Raw genomic sequence first — 22,025 nt, 5'->3', positions numbered from 1 at the left:
GGCTCAGCACTAAATTGAGGAGGTGAAATCCAATGGCTGTAACAAAAAGGTGCTCAAACTACTTGATGAAAGATCCCACTCCTACCCTTTCATTCAGGTTATTAACAGAATATAGGCAATTTTATGGAGGATTTCAACTCAGTCCTCTATTAGCTTATGAATCATTTAAAAATTGAGTCCTTCAGAAATGTGGCATTTGGTGCAATACTTGTCTCAAATGAGCTTAGAGAAACAGTTTATCAGTCTCCTAATTTATTATTAAAGTTTAGTTAAATTTCAAAGAGTTGCACACTAGAGGAAAATAGCTTTTATATCTAATTGCTGAGAGTAATTTACAGTTATCAGTTTATTAGGAATTTAAGTTTGTACTGCAATCCTAATTTCCATTAATTGCTATACTTGTTCAATTTTATATCCCTAAAAACCTAAGTTAGAATGGTACATTTGGGTTCAAAACTCACACAGTTTACAGTTTTAAGCTGCAAGAGTAATAATCACATCTTTCAGATAGCACATTCTCACCTCATTCTCACAAAGGCACTCCTCAGGTGAGAATCACAGAATGCTGTCTCCCAAAAAAGCCTCATACTGCAGGGAAATTATATTATAAAAGTGAAAAAAAACCCCTGAAGATGGAAGCAAAGGTAAGGCTATACAGCAGTGACTTACAGTAAAATACATTAGAGAGATGATGCATTAATTCAAACAGAGAATTATAAACCTTGGAACTCCTAGGGTAAAATTAAATGTAACAAGAAATCCAAACAAAGCACAAAGAAATGAAGAGTCAAATATCTAAACAATCTTAATTATGGTTTAAGAAAACATTTCTTAAATCTCTAACTAACTTGAAGTCACAACATTTGTTTGCCTAATATGTGATGTTTGTGTATAGATATGAATACACTTGTGCATTTGAAGATGAATGATACCTTTCTACTTCATGGTGTGGAACTGAAGTTCATGAGAAACCTCTCTCTGTTCTGCAGAGAAGACCAAAAAAACCACACCAAGCCCTTAAAAATTTCTTATCATCTCCAAGTCCACAAATGTAGAACTATCTCAGTACAAACTGCATGGTTTTGCTTGGTTACAGTCACCACAGTAACACCCATGTAGCTGTTAAATGGCTCATCTTCTGGAAAAAAGAAGAGGAAAAAGCATAAATTAGAAAGCAATATACATACCAGATACTGCAATGCATCACAGGGGCGTCAGTGGCACCATATGGAGCCTGACAATCGGTCAGTGCAACAAGCACACCACAGGCTACAGCTTCTGGCTCCAGACTGGTACCTCTGCAAATCCAGAGGGGGAAGAGTTAGAAGGACATTTGGAGATTAAAGCCTCTGTGACAGGAGCAGGTGCATGGGGATGTGAGGACATTCCTGAGCTATCGGTAGGGCCATCCATGCCTCTCTGTCCTGCTGAGGACAGGGAGACATGAGCAACTGGGCTGATGGACCAAGGGCACAGCTTAAGAGCAACCAGCCAGACCTGGCTCCACAGCACAACTGTGGATGTCCTATCAAACCCTGTCTATCCAAGAAACAAAGTTAAAATTGTTAAGCAGGTCCTGATGACAAAGTAGGACAACAGCACAGAAATGTCACCACAAATTTCGCAGAGGCCACCCAATAGAAATGGTCATTCTGCCAAGAGGTGGTAAGGAAGGATGTTCATAGGTAGTACCAGGAACACCAGATTTTGTAGACTGGAACAAGACTTGTAGAGAAAGCTCAGACCCAACCCCCTGCTGTGCCATTAGCAGCTGTGCTTTCTCTGAATGACTCTAATAATTTGCTGGGTGCTCATGGCAGAGATGTAATAATATTAATTACAGAGGGGCTGGTTGTAGCTCCCGTAGGCAAAACAGATGTTGTATGTTATACTCTCTGTGCACATTAGACTGAAGGAGCAAAGTATATTATCCCCAAACTTAAAGCACTACCTGAGTAAAATATTCACATGATAAGAGTTTACCTGACTTCTGCTAACTATTTCCTGGAACAAGAGTCAGATCATGTAATCTGAACTTGGATCAGTGGCCAATCCTCTTTTGCATTAATATCCTAAAGGCACACAGAGACAAAGCCTTGCTCTGCTGGGAATAAAAAGAAGCTGAGCCTCTTTCCCTCTCACAAAATATTGTTCATATTGGCCTAGTTTACTCACAAAAAAGATTGCAGTGAGCTATTTCCCTGGAAAGAACTGCATTTCTAAAAGTTTTCACTGAAATGCCAACAACTGCTAGTTGAACCATAGGCTGAGAGTTCTCAGCCTGTGCGGTCATTATATTTCTGCCTAAATTATGAAAAATTGAGATTCCTTTAAAAAGCCACAGGCTCTTTATGGTCTTGGGAGGAAAAACCCAATACAGAGCTTTAACCACTGTCAGTTCTGCCCCCCCCAGCATGTCTGAGACTAGCATCTGCAAAAAGCTCCCAAAGGAAGACTGCATGTTGCTCCTGCACTACTATCTGTTTCCCCAGCATCCCTGTGGAAGGAATATATTGAAGCCTATAGCAGACATTCTCACTTCTGGGTCTAGAAACCAGCTTCCTTGTTAACTTTTTCTTTGTTCAAAAGTCTCATTGTTAGACTTACCCAAACAGGATTTTTTTTTCCTTTGCCATTGTTAATGGATAACTCTGTCATGGTTGTTAAAAAGGCATACGTGATACGAGTCAGCAGGTGAAGGTAACACACACATGGAGGAGCTGGAAATTCTTCCTTGTTCCTTTCTGGCCATCTTCTGAACAGCCTGGTTTTGGTTAGCCAAATATTGGGTGGTGCTTCAGAGAAACAACCAGGTAGGCTGAGGCATAAGCTGTCCCAGGAAGATAGGGGTTCATTGCTCCACTTGCTGCTAGGGAAGAAGGCTCAGAGCTGCCAGGCAATTCAGGCAGCAAGACAAACTGAGAAGGAGAAAGGAGCTGAAATTGAGTGTCATTGAGCCCATGGTGCCTCACTGTCCATTTCAATTATAAATACTGCTTTAAAATGTAATTTATTGTTATATCTCTTAAATACAGTGAATTTTATAGACCCAGTCCTAGAGCCAGCACTGTGACAGTGTCCAAAGGATGATTTTTAATTAAGTGGAGGCTGTGCACACATGTAGGGGAGCATATTTAACAGATGTGCTGTAATGATGTCAGAATTATAAACTTAAATGCACTTTAGATCTGCATACGAATAAAGAGATACCTGTACAGGCTTCTGGACAGCTCAGTTTAAAAGAAATTTAAAGCCATCAATGTATGTCAGGGCAGAGTTTTGCTATCCAATTACACAAAGTATTAAATATCACAGTTAAAACATTTTTGTCATTTATCTAATACAGATTTTTTTCTAAGTTTAACCCTAACTCTTTTCACCTTATGGTAATTCTCCTCGGAGTAATTACTCAATTTCCACAGCAATAATTTGGATAGCCTAAGAGCATGTAACCTCAGCCTTGCTCCCTCCATCATTATGGAAGATTTTGCCTAGAAACATACTTTTTTCCCTTCCCATTATTTGAGATATGACACATAATCAATAACTGAAACTGCATAAAAGTTTCTCATATGATAATTCTATTGATTTTTAAAAGAAATAATTAAAGTAACTGTTAAGACCAAGTTCATCAATACAATCTGACTCTTTTGTTCCTCCCTACTGAGTAGGACAAATCAATCAGGGTTATGAAACAGCATAACCAGTTTTCTGGAGCTATTGCACCATTCTGTCAACATACTGAATAGCCAGTTTATGCCCTGTTGTTCTCTCCTTGCTTTTCCATCCCCCTGGCACACATCCCTGCAGCTCCAAATCAAAACCTTCTCCTGATTCTTCTCTTAATGCATTGCATGGTCCCAAAACTCTCCATCTCCATTCTCTTTACTGTGCTACCTCAGTTTGCTACTTCCTCTACCATGTTCCTTCTCAAAATAATGAATGCAATTTTAGGAAAGACATACTGTATTTTTCCACATAGAGGTAGAATGCCAAATCGTGTTAAATGTCAAATTTCTTTCCACTTCAATGACAGAAGCAAATCTGCAAATTGGTGCTTCTGCTCAGACTGTATTTAACAACAGGACTTTACTAGTTCTCTGCAAGGCAAAGCAGTCCCCTGGTAGAAGGTGATGTGGGAAAGCCAAAAGCCTCTCAGGGTTCCTCTGGAAGCAAAGCACTTCTCCATAGGGATGGCTGGCTCTCGTTTTCTCTCATACTCTGATGTCCTTAAGACCTGTGCCACATGAAATCAAATCTCTCCCACATGAACTTGTGTATACCTCAATTTCTCTTTCACCCCCTGTGATCCCAACTAACGCCCTCATCAAGCAGCTGTCGACTTGTGCCACCACTGAGAGCTGCTCCTGCACCCAAGTGGCTGCAGTGAGGAATCTCTCCTGTGGCAGGAGCAGACAGGCTGGCAGGATGGGGTCAGTGCCAGGGGAGAAACACCACAGGTATGTGCCATGCCGGCAGCCAGAGAACCGAGCTCTTTAGGGTTTCTTGATGAAGGTTGTATAAGATGTTCAAGGATTTGGTTGTTTAAAAGGGACACTGCAGCATGTGTGCAGGTCACAGATTATTCACCTCTGCAACAAGTGAGAAAAAGCCTTCAAAAATTGAGGTTCATAGGATGCAGATTTAATACCTTCTGTGAAATGCACCCTTTACATGGAACAAGAGAGTCAAACCAGCAGCAGTTTATGCTGAAAAAATGGCTGAACACAGTGGAAGAATTACAGAATGTGCATGGCCTAAATCAGACACAGTCAGCAGCCATAGCAGATCCATTACTTTCCACTCAGCAGTCACAGACACTTCTTTACTAACAGTAACATTCATCTGCAGCATTCCTAAGATCTATTGGTGTTTACAGGTTGCAGGATTTTCCTGAGAGAAGTAGGAATTAGCATGTGCCTACATTTGACAATGTTATTTCAAGTCCAAGACATGTCACACACAATTAATAAATCTCCCTGAAAAATAATGCTGTTTTTGGAGGTGCAGGTATCTATTCAACAGCATGCAACTTGATGGCCTGAGAAATTACTTTCTACAAATTGTTTTATTTTAAAAATAATTTGTATATGCATTTTAAAGGCTTATTTACATTAAGTACTATTATTAACTCTGTTAGATGTGTGGGTGGATGTGCAGATCAGCTCACACATGTATCTCTCAGATTAATGTTATTTTAAGCTGCCTACATAGTTCCAAATCCCCAAGATTTGGCCCAGTTGATTTGGCTCTAACAGGTGTAATTGGAACAAATGTATCAGAGATCAGAACAATGTCAAAAGTACTCATCAGGTCTGTGTTCATACTTAGGAAGCCTCCCTTCTAACATTTTAGGCTGTAGCTATCACTGCAACACAGGAGTATTTTAACAAGCACTGCCGTCAGAGATTAGCAGATTCCCTTAAATAGGTGAAACTTGATACACTAAACCTGCAAAAGCTTTTTTTTTGGTCATGTTTAGAAAATAAAAATATAGCATGCCTAGACTGCCTTTCAGGTGCCAAAATTCAAACCCCAGTGCATGCACCCAGCTCACATAGAATGCAATGAGAGATGCAAGACACTGCCCACTTTCACTAAGTGAAACACAGAAGAAAACAAAAAGAGGGGGGGGGGAAGAGAAAAAAGTGCAGATTTTGCTAGAGATTACACAGCAAGACAGGCAGAGGTCAAACTCCAGAACTCTGACCACCTTCCTCACATGCTTCTGGCTACATTCACTGTGGGGAATTAGGCCAAACTGGGGACAAGGCAGTGATGTTGATAAGAAAGTAAAATGGATTAGGAAGCAGTGACATAGTGGAAATAGATAATCCAGGTAGAGAAGAGAAAGAAAATTTAAGAGTAACAGGTGAAGAGCACTGAAAGCTACCATAAGAAAGGAAGTAAGGTGATGCAACAGCAAGTGTAAATAACAGGAGATGCTGTGATGAGAGGCATTTTTCACACATGTTAAATAGCTGATTGTCTAAGTATTTTCAGTAAATACATAGATGCTTGCCTCTAGTGGGTGTATTTACTATGGCCTGGATGGTAGGCTCATGGTCAGGGTAGAAAACTCTTCCTTTTCCTCCTCATCCAGCCCCAGTAATATTTGCAGCTGCTTCAAAAATATTATCAGAGCACTTTGGGAAAAAACCAAAAATCAGCTCTCATCATGCCCTCAGAGTTCAGAAAAGAAGAATTATTTTAATTCAAATTAATTCCATATAAAAGCCACATAAAGCCTTGACACTTGCCAAAGGGCAGACTCTTCAAAACCACACTGCTGAAGTTGCTGGCACTTGCAGCACACAGCAAGCAGAGGCCAGAAGGGTGCTGTGACTGTCCCAGAACTGGACACCTCACATCTGGGAGACAACCAACAGCTCACCAGTGCAGTCCAGCATAATCAACATAGCCCTGCTTCCTAGGGTAGAGGGAGGCTCAGAGCAGGAAAAAGGAATGGACCTTTGGGACAAAAGGAAGGGAATGTGGAAGACAGCAAGAATAGGTATGTCTAACCTTCTGAGCCCTATTTGTACTTTTTGAAATTACCAAACACTCCAAAAAGCTGAAAGACAAGGTGTTTTTCCCCACTGCGGGCCTATTTTGCATGTGCCTGAACAAGGCCTAAACACATCCTTATCTTTAAAATACTAAAAGAATTCTCCACTGGCTTCAGATACAACCATCTCTCCACCAAACCCACCTCCCCGATTACCAGACTCTCTCCTTACATGGTTCTATAAAATTCAAGCTGACACCTTTTCATCCAAAACCAGCATTTATAAAAGCCTCATTTTAAAAATCTGACTGCTGTGAAACTGCTGCTAAAGGGGAAAAAAGGGGTCCTTGGTCTCAGCTGTTGTACCTATGCATCTGGTGGCACTGACAAAATTCAACCCCCCCAAGGGCCCCAGAACACACGGATCCACACAGCAGCAGAGGGATGAATCCACTTCCACATCATACAACAGTTCCACATCAGCACAAATCAGAAGAAAACTGCACACAGAGAAGGTTACTTTGTTTTTTCATCCCTCAGTACCCAAGCCTTTTGCATTCCACTGCCCAGTCCCAGTCCTGGAAACAGCCATCAACTGTCCATGCCTTCCATCACGTGGCAACTACTGCCAGCTGAGGGATCTGCATCCCTGTGGGGCTGTGTCTCCCAAGGAGGACGAAAGGGGCAGAGAAGGGGCATCATGAGCTGCGGCCACAGATCTGCTCAAGGTGGTAGATGTCCTTGGGACAGTCAGCAGACAGGACAAGAGGTGCATCCTCTGTTATCACCACATCATCCTCAATGCGCACACCAATGCCACGAAACCTCTCCGGAGCACTCACATCATCCTCAGGGATATAAATGCCTGAAAGAAGAAAGTGAATTAAAACACACAACACTCTCCAGAACACCACCTTTCCCTTACTGCACCATCAGGAGAGTGAGGTTGGACTTATAGCAACATAACGTATTTGATCCTGAGAATTTTTAATATGGCAAGTTACTCTCTTTCCTCTCACCAACTCACTGTTGGTGGGCAAAGAAAAGAAAGTGTCCCTCTGTACCTAAAGATATCAGCACATTAATAAAAACTTCCATAGCTACACCTGGCCTTTTCACACTTCTTGCTCTCAGTGTTACATTCACAATGCTGACTTTAACAATGTTCTGAATAGAGAGAGAGAAGAGACAAGCATTAAATATAAGTTTCCAGCTGACAGCTCCAAATCTAGTGACAAGGAGAAAGAAAGATTCCTCACAGTATGCCTAATTTGCAAAGCTAAGTTGTGAATCCCTGTAAATTGCAGACTGCAATGCCTGAGACACTACCAGTGACTGGTAGAAGTTCAGTGGCAGGAACACAGAACGCAGCACAAGTGAATTGACCCTGATTTCTGCACTGCAGTTCACCTATGCTGCACAGCCTGAGCTCTACACTACTCTGCTTCCTGAGTTTACCTACCCTATGTGTTACTTTGGCTATGTTTGGGAAGGAAATAGGGTTTTCTAATACTGTAATGACTTTGGGAGGGGAATAACTTAAGGCTTTCCAATATCGCTATAGTTTCCAGCTTCACCAGAAAGGATGTGAATGCTTTGGTCTACAGGGCCAGCTAATTATTGAAAGGCAATACTGTTACTCTCAGTGTTGCATGTTTTTGTCCACCACTGACTGCTTTTACCTGGTTCAATGGTTATCACCATGCCTGGCTGGAATGGGATTGATCGGGATATATCTGGGGTGTCGTGAACATCCATGCCCAAGTAATGGCCCACATGATGAGGGCAGTACTTTCGAACAGCCTAAGAGAAGACAGAACAAGTGTCACAGAGGCAGTTAAACACAGCCCAACGTGTTCCAATACAAAAGATAGGGAAAAGAGACACAATAGTTATTTGCTTAATTAGCTGTCTTACTGCCATGCCTAGGCCACCAGGGCCTGCCTTCCATTTAGTAGAACTGGATGGCCCTTAAAACCCACCAGTACCAGGTGCCTATTATGAGCACATTGCAGATTGCCTTTCCCCTGCACTGAAAAGAGCAGCCCAAACCCACCACCATCTCAGCATGGTGTCAGCTTACAAATCGCTGAGCTTTGCTGCCCAACCCTTCCCATCCCTTAAACATCCAAAACTCCCATCAGCAGACCTTCACAACTGACAGCAGTGGGTACAGCTGCTCTGGGCTGTGAAAGTGGTGTCCTATGCACAACAGAGTGAATGCTGTGCTGATTTCATTCAGTAGATACAGCATGATTTTAATCCGCCTCTACAAGGCATGGACACCGCCTAACCCCCCTCCCCGCCCCCATCCTGATCTCCCTTCCTCTAAAGCAGGAATCAGCGAGAGCTCCTCCCTGCTCCACGCTCCTCATTCCCAGGGACCGGGCTGCAGGCGCTGCTCCCGTCTGGCTGTGCTTCCACCTGCCGGGAGAACCCGGCACGACACCCTCCGTCCGCCGGGGCTGCCATGGCACCGGCACCCGCACAACTAAATCCGGCAGGAACCTGTCCGGCTGCCAAAAGCCGTAGTGCCGTCACCTGGCTCCGCCATCTTTGCAGTACTGGCACCAGCACTCGCGCAGCTCTGCAGTGAGAGTGAGCGGATAAACTTCTCCAACTGAAACCCAATCCTATTTATCTGCAGGTTCAGCTCTAAGGCAGACCAGTTTCCCAGTCTTGTTCACCAGGTAGCTCTGTGAGTCGCAGTACTGATACAAAATGGTGCAGAAGGGGCAGCAGGTGGAATAACTGAGAATAGGCTGCACCTTCTGCACCTTTTGGTAGCACTGCAGATTTATGTGCTGTTAAACAGACCACAAAAGTACAAATAACTGCCTGCAGTCAAGCCTGGACCCAGAATCTTGTGTTAGTGCCAATGTGCCCATAGCTCCCTTCAGACTGTGCTCTAAAGCTGTTTCTGTGCTGGGAAGTAATGCAGAGCAATGGGAATGGATCTGCAGAGTGAAACAGCAAGAGCCAAGGAACAAATATTCACACTATGTGCATATAAGACTGGGGATTACTTCACAACAAATTGTGCACCAAATGGTTGAACCACATCTTGGAGTTTAGCCCTGTCTCAGAGAAATATATTCTTGTGCTGAGACCAGCCCACAACATGAATTAAAGCACCATGTAGCAGCAAATAGAAGAGACATCCTGAAACCACATTCCTGACCCAAATTAAAGCCCTAAAACTACCCAAGGATAAAACAATCAGGATTAATAGGAGTAGACTAGAGTAAACAGGGGTAAACTAGAGTAAAAAAATTGAAGTACCTTGAAGAAATGGCTGTCAGTGATGCTGCTCTCCAGGACACCCAAGTCTTTCAGTTTCTGTCCAATAAGGCTCAGCATGAGGCTGTAGATATTTTCCAGACTCATGCCAGGGGAGCAGAGGCTCAAGCAGGACTTCTGGATATCCAGGACAGCCTGATACAGTTCAGCTTGGGGCTTGGTGAACCTGAAGGCCATTGAGTAAAGGAATATCTCACAACTAAATCTCTGTTTCCAAGAGAAAAGAGGTTTTGTCCCCAGAACCTATTCTGGGTACAGATTCAGTTCAAGGATGGAGCAGGGGAAAACCAGAAAGCAGAGCAACTGTCTCCTTGTATGAAAGGCTACACCAGGAAATTCACAACTGGCAGAGCTATGTACACATCAACTGAAACTCCTGTTTTCTTACACACAAGTAGAGTCAGCTACAGCTGAATGTACAAAAGCCCTCTCTGCACATTAAGCATGCTGTAATAGCTGAAAATAGCAATAATCACATATATTCATGGAGTAATTAATGAGGCAGTGGGGAATACAGCTGAACGATTACTTTATATAATTTGATTACTCTGAAGCAGCACAGAATGGGACATAGTAAAACTATGATTAAACACACATTAAATCCATCAATTATTTAAGAACTTATCAAAATTCTTCAAAAAAACTTACTGCAGCATACCTTCCATTGACAGGCCAGGTACGTGTGATGTCACTCACATAGCAGGAAAATTCACATCCACCATCTAGCAAGACCAGTTCACCATCCTGGAGAATAACAGGAAAGAATGCTCTGTGGGTCAGTCCAGCTATTAATTGATTTTTCTGTGTGACAGCAGGAAAGGAGGTTATGCTTCTGTTTTCACAATGCAGCTGCAGAAAAGTGAATTCCTTTTGCAGAGTAATACCCCAGGTACTACTGTTTATAAATTCTATAAACAGTATTCCAGTTGGATTGTTGCTCTGTAAGGTAGTCTCTGACTGTTATGCTTATTTACTGTCTGAACTTTTAAGATGAAGATTTTGGAGTAAAAAATAGGCATTTGCCTTGAACTATTCTGCTCTCTGAGACAAGTCCTGTTCACACCTGGATCACTTATTCCAGCAAATTCTGCCCATGACTCCTTTCACTAGAAGTTCTCAGCTATAGTGACTGAGACAGAGGGGCCTTGCAACCAAAGCATAGGAATTCTGAGCTCCCCACAGGATCACCAACAGCTACAAATTTACCCTTGTCATAGGATATGAGAACCCAGCAAAATCACTTTGTATCACAAAATCTGAGCGCGTATCACTGCTGTAAATGCACGGGTGAATAGTTTGTACAACCTTCCCTTCCTCTTCTAGGACTTTCTTGACTGTTTTAACATATCTTTCTGGATCTATCTGGTGATGAAGAAAAATTTTTTGGAGATGTGAATATCCAATTCAATTCAGCAAAGCTGTTCCATATCAATGACTACATATCTTCCAAAAAGTCACACAGAAGAAAGACAAAGGACCAGGAACAAAACCACTGCCTTGCTTTCCCTCCTTAGAAGGGCTAACAACAAATAGAGCAGGAAGAGGTTAAAAAAGTTTGGAGTAAATTCTCTACAGATTTACACAGGTAGAGATTCGTTCCACAGATCCATGACTGTGCCAGCAGACATGATGTGGAACGATCAGGCATAACTGCAGCATGTTAAGGAAAAGATTAAAGCAGCAAAATTTCACTGCTAGTGCTACTTCCAGTGCTAGCTGCTATCATTGTGTACAGTTAAGTGACACAGACACAGCAGATAAACCAGCAGTGAGCAGACCTCCCTATCCCACTGAATAGACAGGCCATTAACTATCCTTTTATATTATACTTTTAAAATTTTTCAGAATAGCTGGTTGAATTCTTTAAGGCAAATCTGAAATTACAGCACCTGCCATCTTCCAAGCAATTAAACAAGCTAAGTAACAATTTACTGACTAAGGGAATTCAGCCTGTGGTTTGATTGTCCAGTAAATGCCTTATGCTGTGCTTGTCCTCTTTCTTTAAAGCAGAGCCCTCTGAGTAAAAGACTGAATGAAACATTCAGATACCTCCCAAATTAGACACTTTGTTAGCCTATTTGGAAACAAAATCTGTAAGAAGCAGCACACAAATAAAGTGTCAAGTTCATGGGTATAATATTCTACTTAATAGTTTTGGAAAAAAAAAAGAGACAGTCATTTAACTGAACAACTTTAACAGAAGCAACTGGAGTTACAGCAGCAGCCTGACCTTGGATGACAGAACAACAAAGGAAGCTTCTTCCTGCCAAAAGCAGCCTGTCATATCTTTTGTACATTTGTCTCTGCAGATCATTTCAAGGTCTGCTAGCATCCCAGCTTCAAGAAAAGACAATGCTAGTGGGAAAGTTTCATTCTGCATTAAGACAGAGGAAAAATATGCTCCTCTGAAAAGTAAATAGTGAGCAGAGCAGTGAGGGAATACTGCCCCTGAAAATACTTATCTGAATCTAAAGAACTATTGTGAGGAAAGCTGGAGAGAGTTCAATTCAATGAGAATCTTCAAAATAAGACAAAACACATTACTCTTCCACCTCTTGACATTTAATGCTGATCCGTTCCCTACTTGTTCCCCTTTCCTGCTTTGCTGGGCTACACGGAACCAAAATGCTTTTCAGCTTCAGCAGAGCAGGAATGCACTTTGCCCTTATACTGCAAAGCAAGGCCAAGGAATGCAAGTGACAGCAGAAGATCCCCTGGGGCCTTTGCCCTGCCTGCAACAGTGGCTCCCCTATTTTGTGAGGCCCCCAGCGCTGCAAGCTGCTGTGAGAGCAGACATGTTCACTAAATTATCTGCAATCCTGTTTGCAAGTCCTTGCACTGTTCAGAAAATACTGCAGCAAGAACTGAAAGAAAGACAAGCTGAATCTGCCATTGACAGTAAAATTAACCAAGGCAGGATTCCTTTCTCTCGCTCACTTAAAAAATATGTATTTATGTGCTTTGATCTGTTCAGTCAAAACAAGCAGCAGCTAGGAAACGTAGATTTGTATCACAGCACTGCATTTCAAGTTACTGGACAGTACAAGGGTTACCTTGATGAGCTGATTATTCTTCACATAGTGCAAAGTGTTTGATCTGTTGCCACCAGCAACAACAGGGGGGTATGCCAAGATGTCAGCACCATGAGCCCGGCACTCAAATTCAAACTGGAGGAACGATACAGAGAAGAGGAAACCATTAGTGCTGATTCAGGTGATTAACTGCCCTAGAACCATAATAATTCTTGTCCTACAACTGTTTTCTTAATTTGAACAATACAAAGTGAAACTGGAAAGTGAGTTGACTAAATGAAAGCAGTCTTAAATATTTTTCAAGGACTCTAAAGAAAAAAATACAGAACTATCCACTTTTTCAAGAATTTTTCAAGCCTTTACTGGATCTCCAGGATGCTCTTTCTGGTACAAGCCATTCAATACTGTCTCAAACATTCACTACATTGGCATATATCCAGGTGAGGATTTGTTCTTACATAAAGTAATGCTCCTATTTGCCATACAACTTTGTGAATTTTGAAAGATCCTATATGCCAGCATGACAACAGTCATGGTTTGCTTCTGTCTTTTAAAATTGCAAAGTACCAGTATATTTACAGCAGTATCTATTTTTCATGACTGTTAAACTAAGAAGGTTTGAAAGCATGCACTACCTTGATGTCTGAGGGGATAGAAGAAAAAAGCACCATAAGCCTCAAGATCTTTACCTGTCTTGAATGATGAAGCTGATGAAAGCATGGAAATGAATAAATTTACATCTAAAAAGACCCTCAACATGTTAACAGCATGTCTTTTCTATGGTTACCAAAATCACATGGGACAGAACACTCCAGGATGCCTACATGGAGCAAACCTTTTACGATCCTGGTCTGGATTGAAAAACTGACCTGTAAAATACACTTTAATTAAAGTAGTTTTTTCAACTCAGTACTGCCAGTGCCATGTCAGCACAGGCCCATCTATGTAGTAACAGAGGGTTAAATCCTGCTGATGCTTCTCAAACAGACGTCTCACTGCAATTCCTTACCAAGTTCCTTACCAAATGTGCAGGCCAATTAGTCCTTATTTTGTAACTGAGAAGCATCTAAACTGCTTCAAGATGGCTGTGGCAATCTGATGTAGTAAGGCGCTAGAGGCAAGAGAAGCAGGCTTTACAAACAGGTGTTGTAACAAAAATTTTGTACAACAGACTTGTATTATAGAATAAGGTGAAAACTTTACCTCCAATTGTTTAGCAGGTTTTGCATTTCAATATAGTACAAAAAAGACATCAACAGAGGGAAACTTAGACAAAAGCAACAGTCCTTAAATAAGGGTACAGGAGTACAGCTGAAGAATTCCTTACACTGACTCTTCTGTATGTCCAAGGAACCACAAGGGCTGAGTGAATAAATGTGCTACAGTAGGAGACATGTGATAAAGAGATCTGACATTTCTGGTTTCCTGGAAGGATAACCAACATCCAGCCCTTCTATCTCACTTCCAGCTACAAAATACTCACCTTTGCATACAGAAAGGCTTCATCCACGGGGGATTTGCTGGCAAACATAGTCTCTGTGAAAGCCTGTGAAAAAGAAGGGACTTTCAGTTAGCAAAGGAGCCTGAACTGATTTTTTTTCACCTGTTGTCTCTTGAGGAAGGCCCAAAATCAGCTGGCCCAGAACCAGAGGGTTTCACCATTTTCTTTGGTGAAAATGCTGTCAAAACTAGAACCAGTTAAGATGTATTCCCCATGAAACTGTATTTAGGGGATCACTGACTCTAGTTTTTGGAAAAAAAACCAAGATTAGACAATTGAGGCTGATCCCATGGTTTGGCATTTTAGAAGTTGTCTCACCTGTGGATTTCCTCAGGTATAATAGGATTGCCTTATGCAGCTTTTCTTTCACAGAAGGACAACCTGCACCTCTCTTTTCTATTTGGCTATCTATTTTAATAACATTTACAAAAACATAACTGCATTTGAGGTATCGGTCACATTTGTTTAAAAGTGGCCAATGAGTTCAAAAGGTATTTGAGGGTGAAGGGGGAATGCAGACACATCCATAGGAAACATCTTCATAAAAATCCTGTTTTCCTCAAAATAAAAATAATAGATGGGAAAGAAAATTATTTTGGAAAGCAGAGAGGAAGCTGGGAAGGCAGTGAAAAGGCTGGCCTTTGCTTTTAAACAAAGTCTAACAGCTGCTGGCTTTTCTTCACTAGAGTTATGCTAATTGCGAGAATTAGTCCAAGTAGTCCAAGCAGCCTTCCAGCTTCCCCTTGTCCTGCGGAGGAAGCCAAGCCCAGCCAGTGGCTGAGACACAGCAGTTCAGTAACAGATTAGACCAAAGCTCTCCTTCCAGCTCATGTCACCTCACCCAGGGAATGCACTGGCTCATGAGGAGAGGACACAGCCCCATTACCTCTGCTGTCACCCGGCCAGCTATCTTCATCCTCTCAATCTCTGCTGGGGATTTGATCAGCCGAAGGTTCTGCACAAGATGTCGAACGGCCTGGATGCGGTTTTTGCTCCGAGCTTTTGCCTCAGCCAGGGGCTGCATGTAGTCAGAGTGCAGCTCTGCATGCCCTGGTTTTCTCAAGTCATACCAAACCACGTTGGACTCACCTGGAATGCAAAACAAAAGTCGACACAGACTCAAATAAATGCAGACATGTTCTCCACACAATAAACTAACTCATTCCTCCTAAACGAGATCTATTGCTGTATTTGAGAAAAATAATTTTCTCTGAATCTACATTGACAGACTATATAGACACTTTCACTGTCACAGAATACCAGCAATCTCTTCTAAATTTGGAAGATTACCAGCTCATAGCATATAGACTGGACAAATCCCCACTTCTGGGCAAATAATGGGGCTTACAACCATCACTGAATATATGCATCTGGCTCAGATCCACTCAGAGTTCACTTGTCAAAGTTGCACTTGTGTAAGCCAAGCAGCCATCACATCACATCACAGTGCACCTTCTGAATCGTTCTCCCATTCAGCCTGTCCACACTGACCATGGAAAGCAATTCACCGTTTTGCATGGAATCAAGATCTTTATCACCAACACCTCAAGACACGTGGGGAAACAACTGCTTATTTCAGCCATTCAAAGAAAATTAGCTTACTGAGAACAGACACACACATAGTGGAATTTTATTCAGAACATCAGTTAACATCAACATTCTCCTCATGGAACATTTTAGATGAAAACGAGTAGAAAAGCCATGGCGAGTCACTGTTGATGTCCACCATGGCCCTCCTTCTTTGGTGAAAGTAACCATGAGCAGTTGCTTACAGAAAGTGTCTAAAAAACTGGGCATTCATTAAAGAGTATTGCCCTTAGCTGATTTACTGCTTTTCATGGGCCTCTCCCCCAGAATTACAAACTTCTGACTCCATTTTAATTTTGATATTCCAAACTTCCATGAATGATCTACAACTTAAGAGGTGCCAAACCACGCCATGTGATAATTTAATTCAGCGTTCCCTTTGTTTTTAAATTAAGAAAACCAGCAATTAATGATCATAGTCATTCTCTGTGCTTTCCCCAACTATACATCTCATACCTTGCCTTGTCTTCTCTTTTTCAAGCTGAGTAGGTTTGTTCAGCCTGTATCTCACACACATTTCATGCTTTCTTTGATCATCCTTTGCCCTGTGACTTACCCATTTTCAAGACATCCTTTTTTGAATCAAAATAACTGATTCCAAGATGGTATTTAATACTCCAGAATTCTCTCCCTCTAGTTGTGTGACCCCTCCAAAGTCACATTTACCCTTATTAACATTGCCATGAGCCTTCTTCAGCTTTATTTTATGGTACATTTAAGTTCCTCCTGGATTATAGGTATTGAGGCTACATGGTGATGGGAGATGCAAAAGAATATTTCTAAAGGACAGCAATGTTTGTATTTCATGGGCAAGTCATCACCTAGCTAAATGTGAGTGGACTAACGAGCTCCCTGTGTGGATTGTTTTCCAAGTCTACTATGAATAAAAAGTGTTCAAGTTTCTTGTATGTCATCTGGTCCTGACTCTGTCAGCAAACAGATATGACTAAAACAGAAACATGGTCTTGCTAATTATGTTCCTAAATATTTCAGAGATATGCAGACTGGTATTCACATTTCATGCAGTCAGAAATTTTCAAAACTACATATCCATTGGTGGGCCTCAAAGAGCTAACATAAACTTCCAACTGCCTTTGCCACAGCCATACTCCTTGCCCCTCCCCAAGTTCATTTAAGTTTCAAACTGATGTCACAGACCACCTCCCAAACCTGACCCATTCAGACTCTGCAAACCACATCCTCATCTCATTCCCTTTCTATTTTTTCTTACCTTTCAGCTTGGCCACCAAGTGCCTGAACTCCTCAATGGTGTAAGCTTCATCTACTCCTGTGAGAGCAATTGCTCCATCTGGGCCTGATCTGGGCCCATCCCACAGCTCTCGATTTGGATCTCTCCGGGGCACAAAAAGTATGGATTTGTGAGATGGCAACGCTTTGCCAGGAATGCTCTGCAGCACCAGGATGCTGTCAGGCTCCTGAAACCCACAGAGGTACAGGAAATTAGTGTCCTGGTGGAAAATATAGGGGATGTCATTGCTCATGTAGTATGTGGGGTTGGACAGCAGAATCACTGTGTGGTCCAAACCATCACAGCCTTGGGCTTCCTTCTGGATCAACACCATCAGTTTGTGTCGGCGAAGAGCATATTCCACCTGTGACAATCCTGGGGTTACCTCTCCTGTGAACACAAAACAAATCAGATGCAGAAATTCAAGGCACTAAGGGTATTTTACTAGTCACATGCCTGATTCCTGCCTACTCCCTGATGCCTCACATGTGCATGGCTTCTTTGTAACCCTTCACAAGCCTTTCCCTTGCTCCTCTTCAGCTTCCCTCCCTACAGCACATCCTCATTCAAGCGGCTTCTCCATCATGCAAAGACAGACATTGGTTTTAACCAACTGGATGCTGTGTTACATATTTCTGTGCAAAGGTAGAAATCACAAAACCTGGTAGATTTAAACAAACATCCAAATGTTTGCAGAGAATATGTAAAAAAAAAAAAGAGGAAGGGGCAAGGCAAACTGAACTTTGACTGATAAAAACGGATGGGTTTTACAGCATGGACATTGAACAGAAGTTTGCCTCCTGAGGTTGAGCATTAATTTCCTCAGATAAAGCTAGAATGTTTGTTCAAATACACACTAAGTCAACTCATAAAGTGACTGTTTCTAAACCACAAGGGGCAGATTGGGTGTCAGACATTCTGGGAAATCAGGCAAGCACAGAGGTTGCAGAGTCTAACCAGTCACAAGATTCCAGGCAGAAACAAACCACAGACGACTGCAGGCTGCCATCAGACTCCTGTTAAGGGAAGGGATCTTCTTCAGGGCATATGTAGCTTTTGTCAATATTTAACAATTCAGATTTTTCCAAAGTTAAATACTGTGTTTCTAATAACACTAACTAAGCAAATGATCTCTCAGATGAAGGCGCTCTTTCAGCTGCTCCAGTCGCAAAAGACATGAAGTACAGCAATCAAGATACTCACCAAAACAGGACTGAAGTTCAAAGGACAACCAGCAACAATTGAAGTATGTAATTTTAAAATTGTAAGACTCTCTAATTATGATATAAATTAATATAAGAGCCTTAATCAGTATCTTTGACTAATACCCTACCTTAATGTAGGTTGAATTTTGATACCATTTGTTAACTTTCCACTTTCATAATCTTTTCTTCCTCTTTCATGTATTACACAGTGGCAATTCTAGAACAAAAATTGACATTTGACTTGTACTGCAAGTAGATTCTTGCATGAGTGCAGTGGGAGGGGGAAGTTCTATTTGCATTAATTTTTACCCTTTTTCGATTATATGCTCAATACTTATTAGATGTAATAGTCTTTAAAAAGAACCAAACAAACCCAAAAGCCCCACCACATTTATTTTACTCTGTGAACGTAGAAATAAAAGAGAACATAGAAACTGTTTTAATGCAATCTGGTCTCACAATTCCACAATGTTATACTGCAAATTTCCTGTGTTCCACTGCATTCCAGTCAGCTTTTTAACTGCCACAGTCCAGTGAATTTCAGAAGCTGCAATGGGGTGAAACATGGGGATCCCAGCTGTCTTCCAACTTTGAGGCCTGGAAATTCTCTTTGCAACAAAGGCATTTGCTTTTTAAAACAATAATTGCAATAAAACAATGTCATATTATTTTAAGGACACCACCTCTACTTTATTAAATGGAAAAGTACTTTGGATACCTAGAATTCACTTCCAGTGCTTTGGCTGCACTTTAAGGAATCCATTTATTGTGAGGTGTCAATGAGTGCCCTAAGCAACCTGATCTAATGCTGAAGTTAGCCCAGCTTTGAGCACAGGGGGAACCTGTTAACTATGTGAGGCTCCTTCTGACCTGAATTATTCTACAATTAAATACAGGGGTGTATACACACACACACACACACACAAATATTCATCTGTTCTCCCTTCATACCCACCTATGGAAGAACACAGAATGTAATGTTTTCCTAGACATATTCCTGAATAATTTTTTCTGCAATTTTTTGTTTGTTTTTTAGATTTCATTGTGGTGATCTTATGCTTACGTGCTCATTTGCATGAATCTCAGATAAATGCACAACCTCAGCTTCTATCTCTATTGTCTAACTTCATAGTCACAAGCTTCTTTTTGTCCTTCTCCTTATATTGAATACTCCTGTGAACAGGGCACATTCTTTAGACAAGTGGTGTCCATCTATCAATGTCCCTCCCCATTCAACTTTGCCAAAATGTACCTTTGTTTTGTGACTCACAAGACACGGAATATGAACCATTCTGACAGTTCAGCTTGCACAAAAGACTCCCTCTTAATAAAAACCATATTTATTTGCAGGACAAAGAGTCCACAGAATGCCACTGCCACAAAAGGTCTGCAGCACCCAAGTAAACAACCCTGAGTACATCATGAGAAAAAAGAAAGAAGCTATCAAAGCCATCACATGTGAAGCCTATTTTTGGAATCAGTATCATCTCAGACAGGGAAATTAGGCACTAAATATAATTACTGGCTAATGAAGGTAGTCATAAACACCTGAAACCACAGACAACTCTATGATGCAGCAAATCAAGATACTCAGAAAAACAGAGACAAGAAAATATCAATGACCAGCTCATGCAGGGCCCAAACCTCACCTGGTTTGAGCAGATGTGGGTGTGTCAAGGGGCTGGGCTGCCCCAAATACCGGTTTGGAATCTTCTTCTGCTGGGCAGGCTGGATGGAAAATCTTCGGAGAGCACATGACTTGCAAACTAGAGGAAAAGAAATGCACCATGTCAAGGTAAAAAAAACCCCCAAAACTTTCCAGTTAGGAAACTGCAGAACTGTGGGCTAGTCATCAGACTCTCAGCAGCATTTCTTCACTTATATGACATAAATATCCCTCCTTAACTTCTCCATTTGCTGTGCATCACAATAGTTTATGAAACAAGGTGCACACAACTCAACTGACAATCAAATATTCATGGAACAGACAGAAATAAACAAATATATAATAAACCTGACAACCCAGCAACAAAACCCAGGAAGCTCTGCTGGTTTGCACATCCCAATTCATACACATGGTGTTCACAAGGCACTCAGCACTCTCCTTCCCTTACTTCCCTCAAACACCACAGGGCTCCAAGCACGACACCTCTATATTGTCTCTTCTCAATCATGTCTTTAAAAAATTTCTCTCACTTGGAACAATTATACAGTTTTCAAGGCTTTTCCAGTTGTTTTTTACTAACAATGCTGCAAAGAAACTATCAAATAACAGAGGTTTACACAGGAATGTGATTTTCTTTTCCTGTGTGGAGGATACCTGAGGGTCCCTGTTTGTGTATTGACCTTCCATGGCAGCAGCATTGGCCAAACTGAATAGTTACGAATCCCACTTCCAAACCACACACAGCCAAAGCAGGTGAGTTTTAAAGACAACTACAAGTATGCATTTGTTAGCTGGGAACGGGCATGGTAAGACAAAATCTAAAATTAAAAAGGAATTGTCAGAAACTTTAGAATTCTCAAACACAGCCTTTTGCAGCTGAAGAAGTGCTTGTGCCTGAATACAAATCATCCAGACCTGCAGGAAGGAGAGGGTAGCCAAAACGTAAATTCTATTTGATGGTTTGGAAAGTGGTTGCTCTTTATGTCACTTACCATATGCCTACTAGAAAAACAGTTTGTGCTGCCATTCTTAAAACAAATACTTTTAACCCTTCACCAGCATCAGCAAGGATAACACAAGAAAACATCTGCCTTTCAGGTAGCTGAGACTCCGAGGCTTAGAGCAAAACACACAGACCGTGGATTTGCTGTGGGAGCCGGTATGATTAGTCTCTAATTGAAGATCATTTATGCATAACAACCAAGTCATAACACGAAGCGTTCACTATGTGATGTCTGACTGGAAACCCGGGCGGTGAAATGTAACTGCAGTATTCTGTGCAGCCTAGCTTAAAATTGGTGTTTCTACTGTTATTCTCCACATACACAGCAGACAAACAGGACAGCTGGCAACCAGACGGACACAGCGGGCATTAAATAAAGCAACACCTTGAAGGCAGCGAGGAGCTTTCTACCGTTGCTTTATTATTCAAGTTACTGCCTGTTCTTCCCTAGGATTCAGCCCTGACCGGGGCTGCCACTGCGCCGCCGGCCAGAGCCTCTTTCCCGCGACCCGAGAAGCGCAAGCGGGGCTGTAAGCTGCGATAGCCGGGTGTCGGTACCGGAGCCGCGGGCGGTGTTGGGGTGCGGGGGAGGAGGGGTGTCTGACCTGCGGCGCCGCGCCAACCCCGGGCCGCCAGGACAAGGCCCCACTGCGGGAGGCGCGACATGGCCGGGTCGCACAGCGCATGGCGGGGCCTCCCTGCGCCGCGGCGCCGCGCGCTGACACCATCACGGCGCGCGGCCCGCCGCCAATGAGCGGCGCCCGCCGGCTCGGGAGCGCCCGGGGCCGCCTGCCTCGGCCGCGAGGGGGAGCCCGCGGCAACGGCAACAGGGGAGAGGCGCCGCACGGGGCGGACCAAAACTGCCAGGCCACAGCTGCCGCTTCCAGAACGTTTTCCCCGCCACGCCGGGGAGCAATGACTGGCGTGGGCGGGGCCTCGGAATGGCGTGGGCGGGGTGGGCTGGAAGGTTCCAC

At 42.4% G+C, this 22,025-nt stretch overlaps 1 protein-coding gene across 1 annotated transcript; it reads right to left on the bottom strand.

Moving 5' to 3' along the window:
• Window positions 1–4,626: 4,626 nt before the first annotated feature.
• Window positions 4,627–21,756, bottom strand: XPNPEP3 (X-prolyl aminopeptidase 3). The gene is made up of 10 exons (XM_030960796.1): window positions 21,657–21,756; window positions 20,032–20,148; window positions 17,160–17,567; window positions 15,228–15,430; window positions 14,324–14,386; window positions 12,862–12,975; window positions 10,467–10,552; window positions 9,791–9,974; window positions 8,191–8,311; window positions 4,627–7,373 (listed from the first exon to the last, which is right to left on the bottom strand). Exons 1-10 carry the CDS (start codon window positions 21,715–21,717, stop codon window positions 7,207–7,209), a joined length of 1,524 nt encoding a protein of 507 aa, XP_030816656.1. The 5' UTR covers window positions 21,718–21,756; the 3' UTR covers window positions 4,627–7,206.
• Between the last annotated feature and the right edge of the window lie 269 nt (window positions 21,757–22,025).

This window comes from Camarhynchus parvulus, chromosome 1A (genome assembly GCF_901933205.1).
Source record: "Camarhynchus parvulus chromosome 1A, STF_HiC, whole genome shotgun sequence".
In the NCBI taxonomy this organism is placed as follows: Eukaryota; Metazoa; Chordata; class Aves; order Passeriformes; family Thraupidae; genus Camarhynchus; species Camarhynchus parvulus.
This window is presented reverse-complemented; position numbering and strand designations above follow the sequence as displayed.